We start from the raw sequence: 12,311 nt of genomic DNA on the forward strand, positions 1-12,311 counted from the left end.
CTGGATGTTTGGTTGCTATGGGTCACGCCGGAGGCTGAAAAACAAGCCCCCGCGTATATTATTGTCTGCTGTGTTCAAGTAAACATACGGATTATTGCACATATATTTTTTTTTTATACGTGGTTTCTCAAGAATAACATAAATCTTTATGTGCCTATGAATGTATATGGAAATGGCAGCCAGTCTCGACGTTCCCTCTAGGTAGAGTGAATTATAGTGAACGAGGCATTCACGCGGCTTGTGAAGCAGCAATATGAAGTATTAAAAGGAGCATATGCTCTTCACTCAGCCAGAGATCCCTTCTCAAACCAGGCCTCTCCAGCTCCAGCATTTAATTACTGCTGGGTAGCGCTGTTGGAGATGTGTGTCTGTGTGTGTGAAGGGAAATACAGAAAGAGAGAGAGAGAGAAAGAGAGAGAGAGAGAGAGAGAGAGAGATCAGCCCAAATCTGAAGTATCAACGCATGTGCCTAACTCAGTGCATGTAGTTTTAAAGTTCAGGGAGTTAACAATGTGCTGGAGACAGAAGAGAAGGAAACAGGATTTAAGACATCAACATTGCAACAGTAAAAGGCCCCCGCTTCGGTCCATCCCCCTGGGAAAGATGAATTATGTGATATTAGGCCACTGTGTAGTACTCAGATCTAGTTTTGTGCTACGCTGACATACCGCGTGTGAATTCATCTCACTAGAAAAACACTCACAGTTTTCTCGGCTGTATTTTTTCGCAGTGCGAGACAAACAAGGAGGTTTAATGTTTCACAGTAACATCCACATTTCTCTCCTCACTTCCCCTGGATGTGATTTTATCTCGGCTCCAACACGATTGCGCGGTTTACAATCAAACTTTCTCGCTCCATTGAATACTTTGCAGGATTATGTCCTTTAGTATTCGTTACACACCTGTGATTTAGGATGTCATTTGCTGCGGAGAGTCATTGAAGACACTATATTACTACACTAGCAGGCCAGTGAACTACTTAAGCACTAACTCTGCCACCAGAAGTAATTGTTTGGAACATTAAAAATATGTTCTCTGCTCTGCAGTCAGAAGGTGAAAAGAATCAAGAAATACCGCACCGCAGTGTCTCTGCATACTTTTAAAACATTTAATTGTGGCTACTGCAGTGCAAAGCAATAGATTGAAAGGGGATACAGGGTATTTTTGAGCTTTATATTTCAAGGTAACAATGTTCTTTTTCAGCACCGAATAACTTTGTGGATTTTGAGGATTAGTGAAGAGCAAGCCAATTACTTGTTCATTTTCTCTGTTTGGGGTTGTGCGGTCGATCTCGGGTTTTAAAATGCCTTTTTTTTATATATTGTAGGTTGATCCTTTGTTGAGAAAAACATCTCTTAATGGCTGCAGAACTGCCTCTCATGCTACGTCCGCTGTGTTTTTCTCCTCTACAGGCACTTCTCCTGTCTGTCCGCTAAATACATGTGTCCCGGCGTGCCGGCTGTGATGAGCAACCTGCTCGCTAATATCAATGCCTACTTCGCCCACACCACCACCACCACCACAACCACTGCCTCCGCTTCTGACCGATTTGCTGCATCTAACTTTGGGGTGAGTTACAGCAGTGATATATCGCATTATAGTGCTAGATAAACAGGTGGGTCATCTGCGGCCACCAGTTAGAATTAAGTAACATCTCCCTATGCCTTAAAGTTTGAAAATGAAGCCTTGACATCACCACTTTTTCATCATTCTCTCCAGAGTTGTTTCTCTAAAGCGAGTTGTGCACTTGAAATCAACAACATCTCAAAGGTTGCCAGTGCTCTGTGATTGAGCCTTTAATAAGCTAATGTTGTAAGGCATCAAATAATATTTCCAGGCAGTAAGCCGAGTCTGGCAAAAGAGCTAAAGCTCTAAATTTTTATTCCAGGAAGTATAAATGAATCACTGCCGGCATTGCAATGCTACCAACCACGCAGTGTTATAAATTTCTTGACACAATTTTCTGGGTGTGGTCACACTTTGGACTAAATTATGGCCGTCTCATCCTGACAGAGGGAGAAATTTGTCAAATTACTGGATCAGCTGCATAACTCACTGAGGATCGACCTCTCCAAATATCGGGTATGTATGATTTTTTATTTTTTTGCTCCTGGTGTGTTTGTTAAAGTAACGTCCATGTCTGGCCCTGTGATGTTTGTCACTTCAAAAGCCGGAACATTACACATTTAATATGATGTAGACAGACCGCAGCAAACAGTTCTCCTGTGAAAATGCACTTTGTCATTTAGCACGCTCTGTTTGGTATTTACATCCTGTTTAATCTGACTGTACTTTTTGACAAATTGTTACGGTCTAAGCCACCTGCCACCTGGTTGATTTGATACGGGTTTCAAGGTTGATTCAACTCTGTTTACAGTACACCGTGTGCTTACTATATCTGGCTTGGAGCAGCAATCTATTTACACTTTGATGTTAAGGCCAAATGTGTGTCTGCTGCCCTCCGAATGCGGTTATTGACTGGATTCTCTTCCTGTTTTTTTTGGGAAACAGCTCAGTGTGTATTTTATTTCTGTTTGCCTCATCTGAATCGCACGGTGTAATCACACAGGACACACGCATGAAGTAAATGTCATTCTAGATGTGGTGATGTCATATCGAAAATGACATTTTAATAGCATAACATGAGCCGGATTCGTTTGGTCATAGTATTAACAACTTAACGTATGCGGCTTTGAAGGCTTTAAATTGTGGTAATGATGAAAGACTCGTACAAAGAGCAGAGATTCAAAAATAGACACATATGAATACGGACAGACTTCATATCATAGAGAAACAGAAATGATCGAATCGAACTTTGTTACAAGTGAATTGGATGATGAATGAAGTGCTGTTGCGGTCTTCAGCAGACTGTAGCCAGTGGTGTAGCCGGGCACATAAATATCGATAATCAGCCCACAGTGTCCAGGAGTCCATCAGCCTCTTAGGAAATAGGGGTCCTCACGGCCCGATAAATAGACCCTGTCATAAGAGTCCAGCACTCTCTCTGCCATGGTTATTATGAATTTAGGGTACTGCACACCGTGTAAACATCTGTAACCTAGGCTGTGTACTCTCACCAGTCTGTATGTGCGGCTATAACATCTTCAGGCTGATTAAAAGTTGGCCATTGCTAAAATAAAAAAGCAAACAATAATTTGTAAGAGCTTCATTTTGGCGATAAGGCTGCAGCATCCAGTGTCAGAGGTTTCGTAGTTAACTGCTAGCTACTTACCCGTACACACTGCAGCAAGAAGCAAGATGATGCACCGAGGGGAGTGGAGGGCTCCACTTTGTGAGCTCCTTCTGCAAAAAGGCAAGACGGCGTCTAGGAATAGCTGCTGATAACTATGCATAATCATTAGGTCTATTTTTAAAATATATAGAATCTGTTATTCTATAAAACAGCCCTGCAACAAACCTTCTCTGTATATATTGTACTGTCTATCTACGGCGCGGTCGTTTTTCAAGCCTTAGTGATGAATTGGACATTATGGTGAAAATGTGTTTGTGATGTTTCGTCCACCTCCACGTCAGCACATGCTGGGGAAATACATTTTCTATGTAAACACCTGTAATGGCTTTCCAGCCCCCACTGAGTCGATCACAGCCGTAGTCCTGTTTGTTGAATGATACACGCTCATTCTTCATGGCCATTCGTTGGTGATTGTCACTGAATGATGAGTAACAGGAAACATCCGTCAGCGAGCTTCACTGTACCTTTTTATAAAGACAATTTTCTGGTTGACCTGCTGTTGCTATGTGTAAAGTAGAGTGCTGTCTGTCACCATGTGGAGGCTCGGTCCATGTTGTCTCCGTACTTTCAGCTGCTTGGCATGTCTTCCATGACTTCTGCTTAACTGTAGCCTATTCTTATTTCAAAAATATATATTTCATATAAAATAACATTACTCCCCCAATTCCAAAAACGTTTGGATGCTGCAGTCATTTGTGGACCAATTGTGTTTATCGACAACAATTTTACAGTGTTCCCCAGCCCATGTAGCAATATCCTTGTTTCACAAAGTGGTGAACCTCGCTGCATCCTTTCTTATGATCAACCGAGGCTTTCAATGCTTTCATGATACTGTTACCAGTGACCCTGTGGAATCTTCCAAACAGACGTTTTTTGAGCATATATTTAAAGATATTTACCAAAATCAGGGTTCAAGTTAATGAAGTAAAATAATCAATATAGATGTCTTTATACTGTTTTTAACTGAGTGTATGTTTACTGTGTGTATTTACACAGTTTCCCACCTTTATTTTGGAGTCAGGGGTTGTACATGTAGTAAAATAAAATAGGATATAAATGTCAACAGAAATCTTTTCCCCTTAGCTTTCCCATGTGGTATTAGCTTGCTACTGCTGTTGCTGAGTCAGCTGGATCATTTCCATTTTTCCTCAGACTCAGAAATAATAACATCACAGCACAAAATGTGATTTTATTTAATTATTTAGAGTTAGCATTAGAGAAATGGATCGCCAGTTAACCTTTTCTTTTTCCTGGGTGACCGTGTGCCAAGTGGGAGACAAAATTGTATAATGATAGCAAGGTTCATAGGGAACCAGTGTAAATGGCAATGATTTAATTATTCTGTATTACATTCTGCAATTAACATTTCCTTCAAAAGGATTTGTCTGTTGCCAGCTGAAATAAAATTACAAGATTTGCGTTATCAAGTTTTTGCACCGCCCTCACTCCTGCACACCAAATCAAATTGGCCCCAAATAAATAGGGAATTAATTAAAATGTCTTCCCGCCCATAATGTAATCTGACCTAAATATGAGATAAAAGATGCCAGTCAAGCCCGAGGTTTACATTAAACAAGAAACTGGAATCAGAAATTAATCTCTAATTTCCAGAGCTCTGCCACTCACAGTCCACTCGGGGTGTAGATGTGTTTTACTCCGGCAGATTAAAAAAAACCCTGACATAGCTACAGTACATAATCTTCCAGAACAATCCCAGGAGAGCTAATCCTGTTAGGCACCACTCACCACCACCACAAACACGCCCACGCACTCATCTGCCTGACCCGCTACGCTCACATGTGTGTCCATGCAAACGGGCACAGAGCAGTCTGTCGAGTGTGGAGCCAGTCGAACTGCGGCTCTCACACACAAGGAAGCACCTGAGCAGCCAAACACACACACATGCACACGCACACCTCCACACCTCTCCCCCAGCTGGTGGCAGGACACTGTGAACTGTAACTGAAAGATGACCCTCTCACCTTTAATGTGACACAAAAGGCGCCGTGCCGTTGAGTGGCCGATTGCTTTAGTTCCTCTGTTCTCTGCCACGGCTCGCTGTGTGAAGCCACGTGTGATTACAGAGACACACCCTGACGGCGGCAGATCCTGCTGTCTGCCCACAAAAAGTAAAAAAAAAAAAGAGAGGATGACAGGAAGGGCAGCAAGTAGATAGCGTGAGACAGTGTGGAAAAGAGAGAGGGGACTTCAGGGAGACGGAGAATGGAGTTGCAAATTGTGAGGGAGGGATAAAGAGGATTTGGGGAAAAAAGAGAGTTGGATGAAACGAGCAGAGACGGAGAGAGAGAGAGAGAGAGTTGGAGGAGATGGGATTTGGACAAAGAGCGAGGGAGCTGGAGGAAAGGAGATGGATTTGGAGAGAGTGGAAAAGGAGAAGGAGATGAAGAGTGAAAGGAGGCATGGTAGGTGGGTGGCCGAGTCGGAGAGAGAGAGAGAGGGTTAAGTAAAGGGGAGATGGCCTCCTTTAGTTTTTTTTTTTTAGACGGCCTGGCTGTCTGGTGATGACACGTTCACTGAGAGCAGTCACAGAATATCACATTGGCTTCACCTGCCAGCGCTGCCCTGCTGCTCCCTTGTCAAGCCTGCCACAGACCAGTGGTTTCACACACACACACAAACACAAACCTCACACTCAAACAGTCCATACTCTCTCTTCTCTTCCTTCACTTTCACCCCCAGCCGTCCCACGGAGCCGGCCTTGACACTGTTGGACAGTAATAAGATTCAGATCGGGCTACTCCCCCCCGCTCACCGTATGGATTTCCCTGTAATGATATTCTGAGGGAGATTGAGTTTGCTTTTGTAAAACTGAGGGCTTGAATCAGAGGAGAGGGAGCAGGGCTGCAGCTGCCACTCTGCATTTTGCTACACATGCATTTTCGTCCCATGAAACTTTATCCAAACGGCCCCGATACACGGTGACACACAGTGTATAGCCAGTCAGTCTCAGCTGGGATTCGCAAGGCTCCTCCGGGGTCGCACATAAAAATACCAGCGTTCAGAGCAGGCTACCAGGGATTTGGGCTATTTGCCTTAGTTTGGACAGTTTGATATAAAGTGCTGTTTGTTCAGTAAGCACCCCTGGGAGATGTGCGCTATTCTCTAAAAATGGAAGCCTGTGCAGTATTACAGTTGGTCTTCAGAGAAAAGGTTGTTTAATGCAAACAGCTGGTTTGGTGCTTTCCATGGTGCAGGAGATCCTGCGGTCTCCCTCAGTAAAAAAAAAAAAAGAACATGGAGAGGAAACTCGTTCCACGCTGTACCTGTGGCTCTCTACAGCAGGATTATGTCACATTCAGTCATAGCAAGCCTTTTATGGCGATGATAAAGCATCACATGAATAAAACATTAGAATTCTGGGATAATATCTTGATCCAATCGCCAGAATAAATGTTGCTTCTTCTGCAGACCACAGATGATGCTGAAACTGTACTTTTCTTTGTGTTGCAACTTCAGGTTACATTTTCAGTTCAGTTTCAGATCATAATTTGGTTTAACCAGCTAGTGAATGTCCCGACATCCCACCAACAGGTATCCCGTTTTGCTGCCGCAAACGAAAATGTCCCGACGTCTCCTTGAAGTGGTTTCACGCTTGAAGTGCTGCCTTGAACAGCGGTCCTTGCATGACAGCCGTCTCGACTGGCTGTAACGCCCCCGCCGTTCCCTGCATCTCCTGAGATGAAACTCAGCTCATATACATGTAATGCCAATGTGACATGACAGAGGCATTATATAAAAGATGTAGACATGTTCATATGACGCGCATGACACGAAAAAACTTTTAACCGAACCGTGGTTTGCAGGAGCTTGAAATACCGGCATTTTATTCTGGCATCTGTGCTTCTTATGCACACGGTTGCATAGCACTGGCAAGGATTATTTGTACATAGAGGCTGGCTGCATGCTTCTATGGCACACTGTGCTGTCATCCGCACATGGAAGACAAATATAATTTTCTGTTTTCTGGAGAAGGCAAATGTTTAGAGAACAAAGCTGCATCTGCATAGTTTGGATTATCTTGTTCTTTGCAGAGCAAAACCTGCGTAATCCAAAAGTAACCCTTTGAAATTAATGAAAGTGAAAATTTTGAGAGCGAAGCACAAGAGACAAGCCGGTATCACCTTTCAGAGGAGATAAGGAAACCTCTGTGCCAACTCCGATGGGTATAAAAAGAAATCCTTAAAGTTACTGCAAAGACACGGAATTCAAATGTGTGAAGTTCTGCTTCTAAACTAAATAGGAAGGATTCCAGTATTCACTGTTCATTCATGGTGACAACAGTTAAAACAGCAGGTAGTTCAGCAACTTTGAGTGGAGCTAAAGAGATTCCTCCTTTTTTAACAAAATATCTAAAATACAACGCCACTACTATCTACACCTTATCACTTGAAAAGAGACATAAATCCACACACACATACGCATATTCTGTGGCATATGCTTACCCTGAGGATGCTCAGAGTTCAGGGTGACCTGTTCCTCTCCCCGGAGGCAGTTTGAGGTCCAGTGCCCGTCAGTGCCTGACTGCTTTTGATCCCTTTTTCCACATGATTACCTGCACTAACCGGTGTTTGACCACTGACTTTCATTTTTTTAGTCATACCGCTGCCTCTGTGTGTTCTCCAAAGAGCAGACCAAACAGCGGGTATAATCATCCATTCAGAGTTGAACTTCCAACCCAAAGGGACAATTTACTCAAAATGTGCAGTGTTAAAACACAGTGGTATTCACACATAGTAATCATCAAGCTGTGCGGTGTGTATGTATATTTATTTTAATTTGGATGATAAGCAGTCCCCGCTCTGGAGTTCTGCGCTCAGTGAAGGCACTGGCCCAACATAGTATTCAATTTAGGCTAGAACAAAGACAAAGAACTAAAAGCTCATCAGCATCACTCACTTCTCGTCCCATCTCATAATGGACTTTCCGTCATCTTTGAGGGGCAACGCTGATGCTGTCTCTACTTTTGGCTCAGAGATGGATGCTTTGCTTTTTTAGTATGCTTGCCTGCTTCTGGGCAATAAATCTGCTTCTCTTCCTCGTTTTTTTTTCTTCTTCTTCTTCTGCTGATGAAGTTGGAGTTCCTCTACTCTGGTCATTGTGTATTCAGAGCTAGTGGCATGTTAGAGATGGACAAAGTTCTGTCGCTACTTGTTAAGTCAGCCGCTGGTTGAATCATTTTTGTATGCTGATCGGCAGTAGTGAGTTTTATAAAACAATGCTTTAACCGGTTTGAAGGTGCGTGCTGCTTTTAAGCCATCTAAGCATCCAGAACTTGGTTCCCCGCCTAAAGCTATGATTATAATTTAGATAAACCCCGTTCGGTTGCTCCTTGCTTCACACAGTTGTAGCCAATAATTAATGCGTTTCTGTGCCCCCGTGCCATCTGCAATCAAAACTGGTTGTGAAATACCAAATTAGATTGGTGGCTGATCATAACATTTTGCATGTCGACATTTGTTTTTTTGTTTTTTGTGTGTGGAGCCCACCTACCTCCTTTGCAGCCTCTGTAATGAGTGTCAATGAGCCCTTGACTTTACTTGATTTCAATCGCTGTAATTACACAGCTAGATTACCTTTTGATGTCAAAGGGAACCACTAATTAACATCAGAAATGCTGCACTAAAGTTTTTTTCCCATTTAAATGCACAGAATGTGATATAAGATTTAATTTCCAAACCGAGTAGACTCGATGAATCAGACCTACACTATCACTGAAACTCAGACTGGGTGTGGTAAAAGTTTATTCCGTGCAATTTCCGCTCCTTTCATAGGTGGCTTTGCTCTCGGAGATAAAGGTGTCACTGCCTCTATTGGGAAAAGCAAGAAAGCACAGATTAGTTTGACATCACTTGAGAAACGCAGGGACCTTAGTGGATTAGCTGTCTTTATTTACCAGAATGACTTTTTAGCAACAAAATCACACGGCAGTCTTTAATTAGTTCCTCTCAATAAAAGCTGCAGCTCCTATCCCCCCAAAAAAACAAACAGATAAAACACACGTCGAAGTGCTGTGACAGCGGTTCCCCACACAGTGATTTCAGATGGTGGCGTTCAAGGTTGCAGCGCAAGCTATGGAATCCGTGTTTCAGACGGACTGATGATTTCACCTGTTCTCGAAGGCTACATGCATGTGAGGTCGTCGGGAGGGAAATTTCGCCGTCAGCACGGGGAGAAAGCGCAGTGACTGATGGCACTGATGGGCCCCCGCGCTGCGAGTGTGACTGATGGTGGTACGGCAGCTGCGAGAAAATACTTGTCTTTGCTCGTAACTGGAGGGATTATATTAGAAAGGAGACTGCATGGGACAGGTTGCTAGAGCTTCATAATCATATTTTGAAAATTGAATGATGTGTTTTAGCTAGAAAGAAATGATGAAATAATAGAAACTATATTGCTCGTTCGAGAGGGAGTGATGCAAGCCGCATTTTGTCTGAGGCGGAAAGAAGACGGCTCAAAAACGGATTTTCTTTTCTGCTTTTTCCCATCAGCAGCTATGTATTGTATAACTCTTCCTTGTTTGTTTGCAGGCTGTGTGTCGGGCTTGTTTGCCTGGAGGCTGTTTAGTCTATCTTTATTGGAGGCTACACCTTCACCTCTCAGGAAGTCTGTTTTTTATTAAATCGCGGGTGCAGAGGAATACACCAAGCCCTCAGTGAACGGCTGACTGTCTGTAAAGCATTAGCAGGCCAACCGCATTTATTGTTTTTGAGAGTGACCAGGTTGTACAGAACAACTATTCTCTATTCTCCCGTTTTGCCTCTTGTTTGAAAACTCGTCATCTTGAATCATTTATCAGCCCAATAACAACCCCTTACACTGCTCACGTCCAAAAAGATGTTGGGCGAGTTTAGCTTGTGCTGATTGGCCTTGATCTCAGATAGACCTCGTGTTGTTGTCAAGCCCGGAGGCCGCTGTGAAGATTTGGCTCCATTTCCCTGAATCTCTGTTGTGCATTTATTGACAAGGTAGGAAACAGGCAACATTTTATTAGGAGTACTGAGAGAGTACAAGAAGTAGGATAATGTATGGAGCAGTGATGCCTTTCCTCAGGGCTGTCAGGGCTTTATATGCTCCCCGTCACGCTGCTCTGCACTGCCTGATGGCTTCATGGCCCCGAAATAGAGGTTTTCATCAGCAGAGACCTCCCTTGTCCACTAAACGATTAGACAGACAGTCATTTCGTTATGATTGCTGGGCGTTGCTCTGTAATCAATTTCAATGTTTTCGAATAAAGCGATGTGATGTGTGTGTGTGTGTGTGTGTGTGTGTGTGTGGGGTGTGTATGTCGGGGGCTTTCAACAAGATGTCCTCTCTCCTCATGTTATTTTCCCCTCTCTGTGTCTTCCTCCAGGATAATTTCCCAGCCGGAAACCCAGAGCGTCTCCAAGATCTCAAGTCCACTGTTGACCTCCTGACCAGCATCACCTTCTTCAGGATGAAGGTACTGTACTCCAGCATGTGTGTGTGTGTGTGCGAGAGAGGCGTAGAGAGGGTGCGTAGGTTGCGTAAGTGGGGCTGAAGAGCGACGGGGGAGCACGGCACTCAATTGAAGAGAAAATTGAAATAAACATAAACGTGATAAACGATGATGGAGCGCAGCGCTAACTAACCTTTGTGGACGCCTGGAATACATGTCATTAATAACATTTTAGCGCAGAAGGGCCGTGCCGCTGACTGGGACAACTGCAGTATTGGTCATAGTTGTAAACTCTCCCAACATTCATTTATAAACATAAACCCGCATTGATTTCAGGCAGGTGTCATTTAGGTGAAATCAATCCAAAGTCATAAATCCTGATAGCCTGTCCCTCTGTACAGCGCTGACCGCTCAGATCCCAATGATGTATCGTACCACGATATCTTTGAGTGTATGCGGATGCGATGGGGTTGTTGTTCGCCTAATGTGTGTTGACCTGCACACTACAGCGAGACTCCATCTTTAAAACGCTCCCATCTCTGTCTCTTTCCTCCCCCCCCCCTCCCCACGAGCAGTATGCCTCGACTCGACTCGACTAGCTCGGCTCCATTCAGGCTCTCTTTTTGGCGGGAGTGGGGGTGTAGCGCCGGAGCGCTGAGGCATAGCTAAGATGGCAGCTGCGAGCAAAGGAATGAAAACTGTCACTTCAAGTTATCAAAGCTTTCAGTCCGTGCCATGCCCGTGCTGAGCTTTTGCCGTGTATACACTCACACGCGGGAGCCACAGTTTTACTATAAGATGCAACGCGCCCACACCTAAATGCCGGTCTGGCCACATGTCAATTATGATATACATAATAGATGTAAGAAGGTCGCCCCTTTCCCACAAGAAAGTCATATACGTGGATTCATATTTCAAACATGTAACATGATAGCATCACTTCACTGATGGATAGTACTATACACAGAAATGCACTAAAGTCACAGTAACTGTCAGTGATTTATATAAACTGCTAGGAGACCCAGGAGAACACACACTTCCCCTGAATGTATACATCTTTATAATGGCTGTGTATATGTGTTTTGCAGGTACAAGAGCTCCAGAGTCCACCAAGAGCCAGTCAGGTGGTGAGGGACTGCGTGAAGGCGTGCTCCGACTCCACATACAAATACATTTTTGATAACTGTCATGAATTATACAACCAACTCCTGGACCAGGTAAGCAGCCTCCAGATCGTTCTGACTGCCGCTACTAATCAACGGTTTCAGCTCATTAAAGTCGGCGCACACACACTTACACACACCTACATGCGTAGACTCCGCAAACTCGCCTGCTATGCACGGAGAGATGTATTTCTCACATTCATCGCACGTGCAGCTGTGACGCTTAATGCTCTCTTGGATTTAGTTTGCATATATCTCCAAGCCTTAAAGTTGAGTTGAATCGTACACAAACACAGTTTAGCAAAAATAAAGGAGAGTTACTCCAAAATAGTTGTGTCAAAAAGATGAGGAGAAGGGCGACGTGACAGGTTATAAGACATGGATAGTGTTGGGGTTGAATCAAAGTGAGGCTGTTTGCATGGACCCAGTGCATCCGATTCAAAATCTGAATCATCAA

At 43.8% G+C, this 12,311-nt stretch overlaps 1 protein-coding gene across 3 annotated transcripts in view; it reads left to right on the forward strand.

The window, feature by feature from the left end:
• The window catches only part of unc13c (unc-13 homolog C (C. elegans)), a 105,019-nt gene that overhangs the window by 42,588 nt on the left and 50,120 nt on the right, over window positions 1-12,311 (forward strand). For all 3 annotated transcript variants that reach the window (XM_030413846.1, XM_030413847.1, XM_030413848.1), the window contains 4 exons: window positions 1,413-1,569; window positions 2,014-2,082; window positions 10,626-10,715; window positions 11,780-11,908. In XM_030413846.1, coding sequence (XP_030269706.1) covers window positions 1,413-1,569; window positions 2,014-2,082; window positions 10,626-10,715; window positions 11,780-11,908 — 445 coding nt within the window. The remainder of the gene's footprint in view (window positions 1-1,412; window positions 1,570-2,013; window positions 2,083-10,625; window positions 10,716-11,779; window positions 11,909-12,311) is intronic.

The sequence above is a fragment of the Sparus aurata genome, chromosome 4 (assembly GCF_900880675.1).
Source record: "Sparus aurata chromosome 4, fSpaAur1.1, whole genome shotgun sequence".
In the NCBI taxonomy this organism is placed as follows: Eukaryota; Metazoa; Chordata; class Actinopteri; order Spariformes; family Sparidae; genus Sparus; species Sparus aurata.